General features: G+C 46.2%; 1 protein-coding gene across 1 annotated transcript in view; it reads left to right on the top strand.

Moving 5' to 3' along the window:
• Capn2 (calpain 2) overlaps nt 1-17230 on the top strand; it is a 54448-nt gene extending 37218 nt beyond the window's left edge. The window contains exons 11-21 of the mRNA XM_048358115.1: nt 1069-1080; nt 2401-2612; nt 4492-4528; nt 5483-5548; nt 7502-7559; nt 10095-10159; nt 11066-11134; nt 12413-12491; nt 13928-14044; nt 14477-14535; nt 16578-17230. Of these exons, the coding sequence (XP_048214072.1) occupies nt 1069-1080; nt 2401-2612; nt 4492-4528; nt 5483-5548; nt 7502-7559; nt 10095-10159; nt 11066-11134; nt 12413-12491; nt 13928-14044; nt 14477-14535; nt 16578-16601 (798 nt within the window). The 3' untranslated portion in view covers nt 16602-17230. The remainder of the gene's footprint in view (nt 1-1068; nt 1081-2400; nt 2613-4491; nt 4529-5482; nt 5549-7501; nt 7560-10094; nt 10160-11065; nt 11135-12412; nt 12492-13927; nt 14045-14476; nt 14536-16577) is intronic.
• The last annotated feature ends 265 nt before the right edge of the window (nt 17231-17495 follow it).

Below are 17495 nucleotides of genomic sequence, written 5' to 3'. Positions count from 1 at the left end.
AGCCTTGTTATTGCTACCTCCCCCTTCAGGCTGAGGGCCAGGCTGGGGCTAGGAGACTTGTTCTGATGGATGTATGAGGGCCCTGTCCCATCTGCCTCTATTACACAGTACAGAGTGTTTGTTCTGTGGCCTTGCTTGGCAGTGAGAAGCCTGGGGTGCAAGGAAGATCTTATGAGCAGCTGGCGGGGTGCATTTTGGTTTGATGGGTGGAACCTAACCCAGTGAGATGTTGAAGCCGGGGCTTGGCTGCTCCAGGCTCCTTGTGAGCCACATTCAATGAAGTCACATGGACAGCCTGAAAATGGCCACCAATTGGGGAGAAAGGAGTATTTACACCATGGGAGCCTGCATATATTACCAAGCAGGTAGTATCTGCTGCCTAGCACACTCTGATGGACCCAGATAAGGTGTCAGGGGAGAAAACTCCCTGGGTTCACTCTCACTGGCCATGTGGTTGCCACTGGTGGGTCACAGAACTTAGTCCAATCCACTCACCTGAGAATGGAGATGGATGAACACCATTAGTAGTGAAAAAAATGAACATAGTCCATGACTCCTCACAGTCTCTGAAATAGGAGCCAAGGACTTCCTGCCTGGGACAAAATAGCTCTAAGGAAAATCCAAGCTGAATTATGTTGCCTCGTACACTGGAAACTCCAGTCATGGGCTTTCAGTGTTGGGAGGGACTTCAGTGAGAAACTGAGCTAAAAAGCTTGCTGAGGGAAACAGAGACTGGATGTGGGTAAGAGAGCCCTAGCCTTGCTATTGCTTCCCTCATCTGGACAGGCCCTGCTTTCCCCATGTGGGAAGTGGGGGTGTGCCTTCACCACAACTGGCTGGTGACAATAGACAAAGTCCTTGTATATCCCCACTTTTCCATTTCATGACGGTGGTGGTGTTTGCTTTCCAATATGGTGGACATGCTTTGAGTTCCTTAGCCACCATTTGATTTAGTGATAGTGTTAAAACTGCAGATAAAACAGGCAGCAGAGGACTCAGTCACAGTGCTGTTATTTTCATACTCTGCCTGCTTCCCCCAATCTGGATTGGATTTCCTTTATTTTTCAGGTTCCAGAGGAGGTACGTCGGACCATTCCTTGTCCCTGAGGGCTCAGGTCACCAACACCTATGCAGCTTATACCGCCAGCGCTTGGGGACTGTTGTGGAGCTTGGAAAGGATTGGTGGCTATGAGGAAATTGCCTTGCCCTGTCTGGGACCCTTTAGAGCTCACTCTGGTTCTGGATCCCATTGTCCTAAGCTCAGGATGAGTCACCCTGCCTGGGAAATCCCTGTGGGGCTCACTGCCTCTCTCAGGTCCAGAAGAGCCTATGCAGAATTGCATCCTGAGCAGGAAACCCATAGCCCTTAAACTGCCTGAGGCCTGTCCCAGAGTCCAGTGTGACTCTGGGGACAAGCAGAAACGGGGAGATGTACCTGTGGACTGGACTAGGAGCAAGGTATGAGCATAGACAAGGAGACCAAGGCTCTGTTTCCAGACTGTGACCTTCAGCAACGGACAGCTTTTCTATACTTTAGTTTCTTTTCCAGCCAAGTGGTTAGCCATCCAGCTCACTGGCCTATGGTGAGTAAGAATTAAATTATGCCAGAGCACTGAGGAGGCCCACAGTTAGTACTACATGGTAGGATGATCGCAGCTGAATAATTCTCAAAGCCGCTTGTTTAAGTGGACACAGAGGACACCCTGGTCCACCCACAGCGTGTTTCTTTCACAGGAAGTCAGCACAGCCCATAGTGTCAGGCTTCCTTGGATGCAATGTGTGGAGTTGTAGCCTTAGACATAGAATACACTTGATTTAGCAGCTGATCCCCTTCTGTTCCCCTGGGTCTTATGTGTGTGTGTGTGTGTGTGTGTGTGTGTGTGTGTGTGTGTGTGTGTGTGTGTGACGTGCACATATGCATGTGTACATGTGTATGCATATGATCCTGGAATATGAATTCAGGGCTTCATGTTACTAAGCAAGTGCTCTATCACTTGAGCCACATCCCTAGCTTTTTCATTTTGTTTATGAAACATGCCCTTACTAATTTTGCCCAGGCTAGCCTTGGACCATGATCCTCCTGTTTACATGCCCCATATAGCTGTGATTACAGGAGTGAACCAACATGCCTGGCATTGCTAGATTCCTGCCATGGGGACACGAGCCCTGGTGACAGTCCCTTAAGGGAAGAATGCGGGGGTCTGTTTGGGAAAGATGGCGTCACTGCAGAGGCTAGCGGACAGGGGCTTTTGTTTCTCGTGCCTCTGAGTTCTCCGGTGGTTCTAGTTGGTAGAAAGCTTACTTTTTACTGACATGGTTATTGTAATTCTTTTATTTGGGGGAGTGAAGAAATGACACTTCTTCAGAGCTCCTCCCCTCATTTCTCTGCTTACCCATCAGCTAACTGGACAGACCAACATCCACCTGGGCAAAAACTTCTTCCTCACCACCCGAGCAAGGGAGCGGTCTGACACATTCATCAACCTCCGAGAGGTGCTCAATCGCTTCAAGCTGCCCCCGGGCGAGTACATCCTTGTGCCTTCCACCTTTGAGCCCCACAAAGACGGAGACTTCTGCGTCAGGGTCTTCTCAGAGAAGAAGGCTGACTACCAGTAGGTGCTTGGGTCCCCCTCTTCTCTCCCCACACTCTCTCCAGGGGCTGGCTTGTCCCTCACTCCTGAGAACCACTCTCTTTTTCTGAAATACCTGCCTCCTTCAGTGGGTCAGTGGGGGACTGATGAATTGGATGAAGAATCACTCATATTCTACTCAGGGAAGCAAAGACAAAGCCACTTGGGAGATTTGGGGGAGGGGGGAAGGTGGTGGACAGAATCCCATTTCACAGTTGTATATTTGAATTATTGGGTGGTTACCTGCATTTGAATGGCTTACCCTAGACAATCTATGGGCTGTCTAGGGTAGCTGTCTAGGGAGAATGCTGGGCAGAGCTGGCATAAGCCTTGTTTCCTCAGGCCATGCCACTAACCATCTCCAGGAAGGAATTGTGACAGCTTCAGTGGTCCCAGAACCTCCCCTTGTTGCAGTCATGGGGGCTCCAGGCCACTCTCCCCCCTTCCATTTGTGTCTTGGCTGTTGAAGAATAGTTCTTGGCTGTTCCCACACTTTCCTGCCACTGTCCATGTGACCTCAATTCACAGTGGCCTCTGCCCCTTTGGTCATTTGTACATTAGGTTGGAGGACACTTGATTTGCAGAGAGCAAATCAGCCTTGGCAATGTAAGCAGAAAGGTGTCCACGGGAGGGCCGTGTGGACTCCACACCAAAGGGGGCGGGGCATGGATGGGCAGAGCAGGAGGAAGGGTGTGCTGAGTGATCTTGTGTTGATGATCCAAAGATCGTCCCACCCCCCACCCCATGCAGCATGCCCAGTGGGCCAGGCTCACATCAGTCCTTGGCCTCTCAGCTCCTGCAGCAGGAAGAGAGGAGGAGCAAAAGGGATGGAGTCTCCTCTGTCCACGACTGTAGATGACAGAGAAATCATTTCAATTCTAGGCAGCTGCAGGCCAATGAATACCATTAGAATACCATCACTGGAGCCCCTGCCACTGTCAGGCTCTCCTCTTTTGCAAATGTTTGCCATGAGGAAGGAACCTTTCCTCTCAGCTCCCTGGAAGACCGTTCCCAGCTGGGATTCCCCGACCAGGAAATGGAGACATGACCCAGTATCATTGGAATGACCCTGTTGTCAACCCCTGTCGTCCCCTGCTAACCAAAAACCACTGTCCCAGGAAAACTCAGTCCCCTCAGCTCTCTCCTACACCTCAAAGCTGTCTGACTTCCCTGTCACAGGATATTAATCATATGCCAGATTCCAGTCCTGAGCACAAGGAAGTCTTCTTATTCCTCCTTCTACGATGCCTCAGCCCTGTAGACAGGTCCTGTAGTAGCCTAGTTCAAGATCCCAAGTACTTAAGGAAGATCTCCTAAGCTTAACTCCCCTCAGTCCCTGAGTGTGGAGCAAGAACCCACCCTAGGCCAAGGGAATATACATACATACATTCACACACACACACACACACACACACACACACACACACACACATATGGAATCAACTAGCCACTACCTGAGTGCAGCTGAAATTACACACAGGCTCTATACTGCCCCTCCCCAACCTTAAGCAGTACAAGTAGGTGACGGACAAGTCACACTATGAAGGCTTTACACTGGCAGAGTGTGTTTTAAATGCAATTTCAAAGTTGTTCCTAGGGCCAGGAGCTGAGTGAGTTACCTAGAGTTCCAGCACTACCCTACATAGATAAACTTTGAAACGCGATAAAGACCCCAAACTGATAGACCATTTCTGCTTCAATTTCTGCTTGCTTAAGGGGATACCTAAGCACCAACATGAGACTGGTGAGATCCTCCATGCTTATCTCCTGCTGGGTTTCAACACAGCTCCTCCATTTTATCAACATTTCTGATTTACCCTTGCCTACCTTCCTGTAACTTGTATTTTCTTTCTGTTTCCAGAGTTGTTGATGATGAAATTGAGGCCAACATTGAAGAGGTACTTGTAACTCCTTAATTCCACTCACTCTGCCCTGGATAGCTAGAGCAGAGGAACTGAAGAGGCCCACAAGGGACTAGGGAGGCCGCCAGGACTTCCTGACCACAGGTTGAAACATAGCCTACAACCCAAACTGGGAATCTGAGCATGTGTTTCCCGTGCTAGCTCGAGCGGCACTGGGGCCGGGGCTTGTTGGTTCCTTGCTCATCAGAGTTTGCCCATGTGTTTGGGGGCATTGTGGGGACCAGAGGGCACCAGGGCTGCATTAAACGGTGCCAGGCTTTTGTCACTCCTACCAGGTCTCAGTTTTCTCATCTATAACATGGAAACACCATACAAAAGGAGTTCTCATAGAGTTCTAAGAATGTGATTCAGCAGTAAATCCTGAAAGGCTTATAGAGATGTAACTCAGGGATTTCAAACAAGACTCTATGGCAGCAAATCTAAGTAGAAGATTTCTCCAAACAGACACAGGGGTCCCCAGGGACCTGAGGTGAATCCACAACTGATTCATCCATTGCTGAAGCTTGGTGCATGTCCTATGGCCCCTGTGGGAGATTGAACAGTCTCTAAGGGCCTCACTAGCCAGTGCTGAAACGTCTCCAGAACATTATACTTAGCCCTTACACTTTCAAGCCTCTGTGAGAGTAGATCACAAAAGGACATTTGGGGTGGCTGTTTAACATATCTGTATGACAAATTTAACTCCTTCCCTCGTAGCTTACTTTCCCTCTCATGTACGCCTTCCACTAATTCTTCACATGGTCTTTTATTCCAAGCCCAATACCCTTAGCATTCGGCCCAAGAAATTGAACAGTTTCCTGTGGCCCAATGGTGGACACAGGAAATTCTGAAGTGGGGGAAAAGGCTGCCTCCAATTGGAGAGTGACCTCTTGCTGGAGGGTGTCAACTCTTCCCTCTGATTCACCGCATCCTTGTTTCTGCACCTTCCAGATCGCCGTCAGCGAGGAGGACATTGACGATGGCTTCCGGAGGCTGTTTGCTCAGCTGGCAGGGGAGGTAGGTGTTCCCCACATTCAGTGCTGACATAAAGGAAAGACAGCATTTGTCCTAGAGGAGGCTGGTTCCAGGGAAATAGGAAACCAACTGAGCAAGAGCAAAGAGGGGCTACAGACGTAGCTCCCATCTCTGCCCGCTCCTCCACGCCCAGGTCCCCTCAGCCCTCTGCATGCTGCCGGCGCCTCCAGGCCCCAGGGCAGCTCTAGCTCTGTTCTTCCTTCCTTAGGATTCTTGGGCTCAATGTGGGGCTATTTTTCCTTTTGTCCCATGACAACTGAGGCACAAAACTCAACCCCCCTCTCCTTCCGACAAAAAATATTCAGGAAAGATGGAAGGGTTTCACGACTTTAAAATATAAGTGACTTACACCAGGATATTGTGATCCTCTGTTCTTAAAATAATCCCTCAGACCTAAAAGGATAACCATGATAAGAATAATAGGACACAGAAGTAAAAGAGATAATAGGGGGAATAAGAGGATGAGGAGAGAGAGAAAGGAAGGGATACTAAAGATTTCAAATTATGTTTCATATATATATTTACACACACACATATATATACATATGTATATATATATATATATATATATATATATATATATATACACACACACACATATGCAGACAGCATAATGAAACCCCATCAGGCACTTTGAAAAGGAATGAAAGATTAACCATCACAATGAGCCTTTATGTGACTAATGTATGCTAATTCAAAAATAAAATTTAAAGTTTGCAATGATAATCCCTCAGCCTTGTAGGCCTACCACTAACTTATTTAGCTCTCCTTCTTCCCAAAACTTCAAAAGCAAAGTCATCCTTCATGATGTGGAGAAATTCAGCTTTCTCCAGCATTGCTACCAGTTCATGTATGTGCTTAGCCAAAGATTCATATCAAGGTTTTAAACCAAGTACCAGCTACCCCCATATCCCTATTTGACTCTTCCCTCCCAGTTTTTCAAAGGTAAGAGTCTTAGAGAAACTTAGTTTGCACTGAATCACACACCCCACCTTGCTTTTAAACCCTGGGTTTAACTTGTTCCTCGCTTATACACATGTGCCTAAGTAAGCCATTTCTGGAACCCCCTGGCATAATGGCCACAGAAAAGGATTGGGCAAACTTGGAGACAGCTATTAGTTGGTATTTGCCGGAGGTTTGAACCCAGGGACTCAGGCTGTCTAGGCACTCTACCATTGAGCCATGCCTCTAGTCTTTTTTCAGCACTGCTTTTCTTTGATCTCAAGGCATATGTCTATTTTACAATCCACCTATTTAACACTTCCCATGAGGGGGCTGGGAATATGGCCCAGTGGTAAAGTGTTCGCCTCGTATACATGAAACCCTGAGTTCGATTCCTCAGCACCACATATATAGAAGAAAAACAAAGCCAGAAGTGGCGCTGTGGCTCAAGAGGTAGAGTGCTAGCCTTAAGCAAAAAGAAGCCAGGGACAGTGCTCAGGCCCTGAGTCCAAGCCCCAGGACTGGCAACAACAGCAACAACAAAAAAAAAGAAAAAACACTTCCCATGAAATTAAGATGACAGATGAATACCAGCTATTGTTCCTGGAGTCTCACCATCTTTTTCTTTCTGAGGATGGCCTTGAACCTCAGACCCTCCCTCTCTGTTTCAGCCTCCGCAGTAGCTAGGCTTGTCGACATGAGCCACCAGCACCCAGCAGAGAGATACCGAGTTTTAAGTAGTGTTAAAGGAAGCCTGAGATCTGAAGTACAAAGGATGAAGCAGGCATCCCAGAGAGGAGGAAAGTTCTCAGTGTGTCAGATCAGAATGAACAGCAGTACCCAGAGTGGGCTGGGCACAGCAACACCCACCTTCCCTGGGGAATTAGAAATGCAAATAAGACCCACCATGGGTGTCTGTTACATGTTCATTGGGCTGTGCTTCACCCAGCTCCCATAGGAGCCAAGACTGATGCTCTGATCTTATGTCCACAGGATGCAGAGATCTCCGCCTTTGAGCTGCAGACCATCCTGAGAAGAGTTCTAGCAAAGCGTAAGTGTCTCTTCCTTGCAAATCCCCCTCTTGCTCCTCTCCCTGTGGATAAGGGAACATGGGAATCCTTTCTTGTATTACCTAAACCTTTAGTTTCTACTCATGCATATAGCACTGACAGGTACTACTCCCCATTTCCTACTACCAAATGACAATGTCTCATCTTTCCATTGTGTATTTAAATGAGCTTCCTGTAACCATTTGTTTACTGGGAGAAAAGTCATTTCACTTAAACCGATGGGCCAAGCAAATGATTTCAAGACTGGAAATGTCTGCTCTCAGTCCAGGCTGGAAGGTCCCATAAAATAGGGGTAAAACTAGATAGAAACTTGAGAATGAGGTAGAGCTGTGATTCTCACAAACTTTTTTCTTCTTCCTTTTTTTTCGGGGGGTGGGGGCAGGGTCCATTATACAGTCCTGGATAGCCTAGACCTCATGATCATCCTGCCTCAGCCTCCTGAGTAGTAGGTAGAATTACAGACACGTGCAACTATGCTTAGCTTGTAACTATTTTTTTCCCTTTCTGTATATTAGCTTACATAGGAGAGATTCCATTGCTGCTTTCTTTCTTTCTTTTTTTAATGCCAGACTGGGGCTTGAGCTTGAAGCCTGATGCTCTCACTTGGTTTTTTTTCTCACCCAAGGCTGACACTCTTTCACTTTTTTGCTGGTTAATTGGAGATAGAATCTCAGAGACTTTTCTCTTCCTCCTCCCCCTCCCTCTCCTCCTGCTGCTGCTGGTTTTAAACCATGATTATCAGATCTTAGCCTCCTTAGTAGTTAGAATTATAGAATCAAGCTGGATGCCAGTGGCTCAAGCCTGTAATCCTAGCTACTCAGGAGGCTGAGATCTGAGGATCGTGGTTCAAAGCCAGCCCAAGCAGGAAAATCGGTGAGATTCTTATCTCCAATTAATCACCAGAAAACCAGAAGTGGTGCTGTGGCTCAAGTAGTAGACCGCTAGCCTTGAGCTGAAGAGCTCAGGGACATTGCCCATGCCCAGAGTTCAAGCCCCATGACTGACCAAAATACCCAACAAAACACCAATTACAGAATTATAGGCATGAGCCATCAGTGCCTGGCTGTAACTATTTCTTAAGCTAAAACATCAACAAATTGATTGTCCAGACCCCTACTACTGATTACCACTGTGAGAAGGAAGAAATATACTTACAAATATTACAAGAAATATTATTACAACAGTCATTCCACTTTTGTTAAGATAGTACAACATCAGAGGTTATAAATCTAGGTCAGAAACAAATGTATCATTAAGAGAAATCCCATGGACTTCAAGGGTTACCATTCTCTCTAACAATGGACCAGATGGCCTCTCACATAAGCCCTCAATAAAAAAGTAATTCCTCCTTTGAGAGCCAAGGAAGAGACTAGGGCTTGCTGGGTCTTCCATCCCAGTGTGTGTGTACCTTATAGAGGGCAGAGGGAACTGCACTCTGCCTGGTGCCCCCTGAACAAATGGCAACAGTACAGCATCTGTGATTCCCAGAACATTTCATGAAGAGAATCGGGATGGTCAGATGTAGCCTGTCCAGTTAGTCCATTGGAAAGCTCCCTCTTCCAACACTGGAGGAGGACAAGAAGGTGGTATTTTCCCTTGTCCATGAGTGAGGTCACAGGGTTCTTCAGATGTGTGGCTGTCATGTGCCTAGGAGACTGAGGTCTCATTGTTCCACACAGCTGGAGGGGAGGAATGAATCAAGCCATGCTTGGTTCAGCATGCTCCTGCTTTCTGGGAAGAAAGTGTTTGTTTCACTTGAACCTCTGAGCTCAGGCTTCTCCCCTGCCTTTCTGGTGACTCCAGCCTTCTGCCCTAGAACTAAGCTTACAGCCTCAGCCCTGCACCCAAGAAGGGGTTGATGCTAAGAAGCCTAGCTTACAGATAGGCTAGGTTCTAACCTTTTACAAGAACATCACAGAAAGGAGTCCTCCTCTTGAGGTCTAGTGAGATACCAGGTTCCCATGTGTGACAAACATCTCCCCCCCCCACACCCCCAACTGGCTGGGGACACACACAGGACATAAAGGCCTGCAGGTAGACAGCTGGAGCAACTCTCTTCCTATCACAGGTTAGAGCCTCCAGCAAACAGGTGTCATCTGGATTTTCCCCCTCTTCCCAGCAACCACAGGCAACTTTACACACAATGAGCATTGATGCAGTGACCTAGAATTCTAGCACCTGGGAGGCTGGAGCTGGAAGATCACACATTTGAGACCATTCTGAGATGTATAGCAAGATTTTGCATACAGGATGTGTGTGTGTGTGTGTGTAGTAAATTCACAGAGACAATACACCCTTTGTGCCATCCTGATATTGGACACATGTAGCTGTTAAGGAAATTTAAACCTTAATTTAAACACTTAGATACTGTAATTTAAACCTTAATTTAAATGTGGCTATTGTAGTGGAAGACACAGAGATAGAAGATGTTTGTGGAAAGTTCTACCTTTGTGAAAAGTCCTATTGGACAGCCCCGCTTGGGAAGATTTTTTTGTCATGCTTGTTTTGTCTTTTAGGCCAAGATATCAAGTCAGATGGCTTCAGCATTGAGACCTGCAAAATCATGGTGGACATGCTAGATGTATCCTTCTAGATGCTGCACAGAACAGCCCCTGAGTTTAGAAACTCACTCTAGAAAGTTCCAATACGTAGCCTTTTCACTCTTTAGAATGGTCAGTTGAGCTTGACTTTTGTGTGGCTGCTATAGAACTGCCTTCCACACTGACCTTTCTTCCTAAGGAACTAGAAAACCCCCAGATAAAGGAAAGCATGCTGCCATGTCCCCACCTACCTGCATAAGCTCAGCGTGAGGGGCAGCCAGTCCATGCCAGCCAATGCCAGCCAATACAGGAAATCCCTGACCTTATACCCAGAGTCCCTGCCCAAATCAGCCTGGGTTGTTCCCTGAGCAGCAGTGTTTCCATTACTTCTAGGAAACTTTCTGGTGTGAACCTTTCTCTGGTTAGGATTTCCTCTACATCTATAGGTAAGGACCTACCTCCATGAGCATTCTCCTTTCTCTGGGCTCTAGTTACTTCCAGAGCCATCTACCTGCCCTGAAAGCAACAGAGTCTTGGTCTCCTTTTGTTTCTGATGCTCAGGGAGAAATGATGGGAAGGAATAGTTTTGTCTGGTACACTCCTGCTGGGCACCCATGAATGGAGCTCTATCATACAGCCCCTTAGAAATACTCCAAATAATACTAAAAAAAAAAAAAAAAAAAGTGACAGGGGCTCAGCTGTGAGCTGAGCTTATTTGGAGCAGGATCTGGGGGCCCTAGAGCACCCCACAGTAATCAGAGTCAGCAGGAAGGAAGGTCTCTAGCTCACCTTCCATCTTTAGAGGAGGTATGGCGTGGAAAAGGAGAAGGATCTTTTTGCCAACGTTCCTTGTACACGAGCTGTGGTAACCAGGAGATCCTCTGAGAGGACGAACTGGCTGCCATTATAATGGAATGACTGCAGGAGCTTTCCTTAACTGAAGGTAGGAAGATGGGAGTGGCAAGCTGGGGCTGAAGGAGTTCTACATTCTCTGGACGAAGATTCAGAAATACCAAGTAAGATCTCAGGAGGGCTTGACAGGGAGGTGGGTTGAATAATCTGTGTTTGGGAATATTCTAGGCATGTACTTTAAGATGCAGCAACTCCTCCCTCCAGAGGGTGGCTGGACATTTTCAAGAGGACTGAGACTCCACCCATGGTGGAGCTCAGAACAAGCAAAGACCTGACGGGGCAAATGCAAAATCAAACAAAACAGAGACTTTGTAAATCACTTATTGGCTTGCCTTCACCTGATCAGTGACTGGAACCACTATTAAGGATTTCCTTAAAAGGCTGGGTGGCTCCATGAAGTTTGGGTTTGTGTTAGTTAATTCAAGTGTAAAAATTACAAAGGATGATCACATAAGCCCATAGCAGTTGGGTAGCTAATTTTGTTGAGCATCAACCTGGATGTAGTTGCTCAAGCCTGTAATCCTAGCTACTGGGTATGTGGAGATCAGAGAATCATTGCCTGAGGCCTGCTGGGGCAGAAATTTTTATAAGACTTCATTTTTTTTTTTTTTTTTGGCCAGTCCTGGGCCTTGGACTCAGGGCCTGAGCACTGTCCCTGGCTTCTTCCCGCTCAAGGCTAGCACTCTGCCACTTGAGCCACAGCGCCACTTCTGGCCATTTTCTGTATATGTGGTGCTGGGGAATCGAACCTAGGGCCTCGTGTATCCGAGGCAGGCACTCTTGCCACTAGGCTATATCCCCAGCCCCGACTTCTGGCCGTTTTCTGTATATGTGGTGCTGGGGAATCGAACCTAGGGCCTCGTGTATCCGAGGCAGGCACTCTTGCCACTAGGCTATATCCCCAGCCCCAAGACTTCATCTTAACTAATGGCCTGGGAGCAGTGACTCATGCCTGTCGTCCTTGCTACAGGGGACGTGCAATGGTTGGGTGCATTGGCTGACGAGCATGTGGCCCATGCATGTCATTCCTAGGCCTGGGAGGGCCCGAGTAGGAGGATCAAAACATAAACTGAGCAGAAAGTAAGAGTTCCTCAAGCTCCAAAATAACCAAGGCAAAAAGGAGCTGTATCTGTGGCTCAAGGGGTAAAGCACCTGTCCAGTAAGTGTAGAGCCCTGAGTTCAATCCCCAGTACTGCCGAAGGGAAGAAAAAGACAAACTATTATTAGCCATTTAAGGTAAACACATAGGTGATTCTGGCAAAGTCAAAGGAGAGGCATGGAGCTGGAAAAACTTTATCTCTGGCTCAACACATACCACAGAGATAACTTGCTACTGGTTTTTCTTAGGGCCATGGTTTTTATAACAATTCTTCATGTTCTAGAAAATTTACCGGGATATCGACGTTGACAGGTCTGGCACCATGAATTCCTATGAGATGAGGAAAGCCTTAGAAGAAGCAGGTAACACGTCATGGCTTATTTCTTTTCTTTGCTTCCTCCAGTTGTATAATACCTCTTCTAGGTAACACAACACACAGCTTGTTGATAAGCTATCATGTACAGCAGGTACTGATCTAATAAAGCACACCCTTCTCGTTTCCCTGTGAAGCACTAACTGGTCAAGCTAAATGCAGGGCCCCAAGCTCTGCCCTCAATACCTGTCTGCTCATAGGTTTCATCTGGAGCAGCCTGGCAGGTGGTGAAGGCAAAGCCACCTCTCAGCAGACCCCTTCCCCCACTCCTTCTTTCTGTTGCAAAGGGCAGTAGACACAAAATGTCTCAGATCAAACCTCCTTTGTCATAGGACACAGGCTGTGGGGAAACTGGCAGAGTGAGAGACTGTTGTGCTTGGGGACAAATATAACAACATGAGGTTGCTCATTCAGTTAGTAGGGATATAATGCCACAGCAGAAAGCCCCCCTTCCCCAAATAATAGTTGTTTCAATGAGATACATCTTTCTCACAAATAATCCAGGTTGGGATGGTACTACTGTCAGCTATGGTGTTGTTGTGTTACCCCTTGAGGGGTCCAGGGACAACTTGCCATCACAATCAGAATACTGCCAATAGGTTGACAGAAAAAGGATTCCTTTCTTTTTAAGAGCATGCACCTGCTGGGTTCTGGTGGCTCACACCTGCAGTCCTAGCAACTCAGGAGGCTGAAATAGGAAGACTGAGGTTTAATACCAGCCTGGGCAGGAAAGTCTGTGAAACTCTTTATCTCTCATTAACTAGCAAAAATCTGGAAGTTGAGCTGTGGCTCAAGTGGTAGAGCACTGGCCTTGGGCAAAAAAGCTAAGGGATAGTGCCCAGGCCCTGAATTCAAGCCCCAGTATGGAAAGGAGGGGGAAAAAAAAACAAAAACAAAAAACCATGCCTATCACTTCTGCTCACACATCTTATTAGCCAGAATCTGGTCACTGGGTCTCAGATGACTGCAAGGTGAGCTGGGAAATGTAGTCTTCATGTTAGGGAGCCATTGGCCCATTAAAAATACCTTTACTGTGTACAAGGGGAGAATTAATACTATCTTATCACACACAGTTTCTGTTACCTATATCCAGGAATAAGCTGATCTCCAACACAATTCAGAGCTAGCTACACAAAACCTGGAAGCATGTTTAGCAATTTAAAGAGGCATGACCATGGAAGTAGAACACACAGGAAGTCTTGGGTGTTCATAAGGAAACAGGGAGGGTGACCAGACAGTGAGGAAACAAAAAAAATAGTCGAAGGTACTGGCTTTACAACACGAAATCAGTCAAGTAGCCCAAGGACAAAAGCAATTAGAGTTGTAACACAAAATGAATGTCACATCAGCTCTATAGCCTGTGAGTGGAGCTAGGTAGTACACTGTGATACCTAGCCATCCATTCATTTGTTCACTCATCTCCAGGTTTCAAGCTGCCTTGTCAACTCCACCAAGTCATTGTGGCTCGCTTTGCTGATGACCAGCTCATCATTGATTTTGATAATTTTGTTCGGTGTTTAGTTCGACTGGAAATACTATTCAGTAAGTGGGTATTTGGGGAAGGCTCATTTCTGTTTTCTTAGTACTGAAGCAGCCCAGTTTAAGCCAGCAACCCTTGCTTATCCTATAATCCTAGTGCTCAGCAGAATGAGATCTGGGGGTCTTGGTTTGAAGCCATGCTGAGCACGAAGTCTATGAGACACTCATGTCCAATGAGCCACCAAGTAGCCAGAAATGTGGCTGTTGCTCGAGTGATAGAGTGCCAGCCTTGAATGAAAAAGCTAAGGGTCACCTGGCCCAGAGACATGTCTGTTGAAGAGTTGAAAATGAAATTCCCTCCTTATTAATTTTGGGGGAGGGAATAAATAATAACTCATGGCATTCAATAGTTAGTGACCCAAATGGGGGAGAAGACAATGTGATCTCTGTTTCATCTCACTCACTTACGACATCCTCTTCTTTCTTCCTCCACAGAGATCTTTAAGCAGCTGGATCCTGAGGACACAGGCACAATAGAGCTGGACCTTATCTCTGTAAGTCAGCTCGCCCCAGCCTCCTCTCTCCAAAGGGATTTAGGGAAAAACGGGGCTGAATGGGCTGTTACTTTCAAGTTTTCAAATATTTCCTGGTCTGTTGAGGACAATCCTGTAAATGGTTATAAAAATCCCACAAGCCAATTTTATTTATCATTGTTCCCAACTGAATCTCAAGTCCAAGCAAACATACCTGGCGTCCTCTTCACACGAACTTTGACTTGAGCATAAAACAAGGCTACACTTAGAAGAGTTGGTGGATAGGGAGTGTTTAGAAACTGCAGTATGCACAAGTATACTTATGTAAAGAAACACTTGGGGAGCTGGGTGCTGGTGGCTCCGATGGCATCTGTAATCCTAGCTACTCAGGAGGCTGAGATCTGAGGATTGCAGTGTGAAGTCAGCCAGGGCAGGAAAGTCCGTGAGACTCTTATCTCCAATTAACCACCAAAAAACTGGAAGCTTAGGGACAGTTCCCAGACCCTGAGTTCAAGCCTAAGAACCAGCACAGAGGGAGAGGGTGGGGGAAGGGAGGGAGGGAGATAAAATTCACATTGAGTTTTTGGAATACCCATCAATATTTTGACAGAACAACAGAAAATACTTTTCTGAGAAAATTACTTTTCTCTATTCCCCCCCACACTCCTTTAAAACAAAATTCTAAACAGGCATGCCATGTATCATTCTAGACTTATACATTTTACTCCAGTAATACCTTCTTCTGAAATGGCCATCAAATTGATAGGCCAGTTTCACAGGGTTGTCTCACTGGAAGACGCAGCAGGTGGATTGCACCTCTCTCATCACGTGGCTCCAGTAGGAAATAGAGCCTGGCACAGTACAGGCCACAGAGGGGTGTAGCGACATTCCCAGTGCTGGGTGGGAATGCCAGTCACCAGTTCTATCCCCCGTGACACACAGAAGAGCAAACTGGGAAAGGAGGATGGGGCAAAGGGACCAGCAACTCTTTTTCTTTGAATTTTGAAGTCTGAAGAAAGCTGTGATAAACCAGCTTTGTGATTCTACTATTATGCAGTATGAAATGCCTTTATCCAACTAAAGATAGTTTTGTTGGTTACAGATAACACTAACAAAGCCAATACAGTTGTGATCTAAAACATGGGTTCTGAAACTCTAGTGTCCATTATACCTGCTGGGGATTCTCTTCTCCATTTCCCCAGCTCCCACCCACCCCCATCAGCCCACCCTCATAGCCCACTCCCTCCCTGTTACCTCTGAGAAACATCTTACCACTGATTCCCACTGGCCTTACATAGGCTTCCTGAGATCCCACCTCTAGGAGTCTTTGCCAAGGAAATGTCCCTTCAGTTTGTGGTGACTTTACTGCCTTGCCTGTGGAATAAGCACACCTGGGACTTGCAAAAGTCCAGATAGGTTCAGTCTGAATCGGATTCACAGCTCCCATATCACACTGGGTGCAGGTGGCTCAGGCCTGTAATCCTAACTACTTAGAGGCTGAGATCTGAGCATCTTGGTTAGATGCCAGACTATGCAGGTAAACATGAAACTTATCTCTAACCGGCAAAAAAAAGCCAGAAGTGGAGTTGTGGCTTAAGTAGCAGTATAATAGCTTTGAGTAAAAAAGCTAAAAGACAGTATCCTGAGCCTTGAGTTAAAGTCCCAGTACTGGCACAAACAAAAGTTTTCATACCATACCAATATAGAGCCAAAGCCAATATAGACCACAAACACTGACGGTCTTGTGATAGCCACATCCCAAACTAACTTCTGCTCTGACACCCCAAGGCAGAAATGTAAAAATGCTAGTTTATGTGTAGTTTGAATTTCACCCTTCATGGGTTCAGTTAACCTAACCATGACCATCTGATGCCAACCACACAGACCACCAATCTGGAAAAAGCTAGACTCCAAAAGTTAGGTAGAGAAATGTCGGTGCACTAGTATCTTAGCTCTTGTATCTAAGCTTTCAGAATAATCCAAAGGTGCTTGAACAGACTTTGATTGTAAAAAAAAAAAAAGAAAATGGTCCCTGAAATGACTTTTCTTTTTTCTTCCCACAGTGGCTCTGTTTCTCTGTACTTTGAAGTTGTAACTAATCTGCCAGAAGACTTCTTCTGAAAGAAAATTAGCCAAGGACTAAACAACACTTTGTATCTGGACCTCGGAGTTATGGGAACATTTACCTAAATTGATTATTTTAGCTGAAAATAATATTTGAGCTAGCAAGACTTTCACATATCAAAGTAAAGGAGTTGCCTATTATACTCAACATAAATGAACTGTATAACCCTGGTAAGCTCAAAGGAAGCTTTAAGTCTGTAAATAGTATACACTTTCTACTTTTACACACTTTCCTGTTCATAGCAATATTAAACCAGGAAGAGATGCAGGGAAGTATTTAACAGCTGAGCAAGGCATTAAGTCGATCTAAAAGACCAAAGGACCTTACTGGGAATATTTAAAGCAATTTTAACTTTAAAAATGTACTGTGCCGCCTACTACACATCAACCCAGGGACTGCCATTTCCCTTGGGCAAATTGGGAAATAGCTCCACGGTGTAGTAGTCTTATCAAGACATTTAAAGAGTCCAGGAACTAGAGTGGTGGTGTAATCTCAGAACTCAGGAAGCTAAGGCAAGAGGATTTTGAGTTCAAGGTCAGCCTTGGCTGCCTAGCCAATGCAGTAGCAGCCTAGGAAGATCCATCTCAAAAAGAAAGGAAGAGGGGGCTGGGAATATAGCCTGGGGTAGAGTGCTTGCCTCACATACATGAAACCTGGGTTCCATTCCTCAGTACCACATATATAGAAAAAGCCAGAAGTGGCACTGTGGCTCAAGTGGTAGAGTGCTAGCTAGCATTGAGCAAAAAGAAGCCAGGGACAGTCAGTCCTCAGGCCCTGAGTTCAAGCCCCAGGACTGGCAAAAAAAAAAAAAAAAAAAAAAGGAAGAGGAACTAGAGGTGGCTCAAGTGGCAGGACA

Source organism: Perognathus longimembris, chromosome 11 (genome assembly GCF_023159225.1).
Source record: "Perognathus longimembris pacificus isolate PPM17 chromosome 11, ASM2315922v1, whole genome shotgun sequence".
Lineage (NCBI taxonomy): Eukaryota > Metazoa > Chordata > Mammalia > Rodentia > Heteromyidae > Perognathus > Perognathus longimembris.
This window is presented reverse-complemented; position numbering and strand designations above follow the sequence as displayed.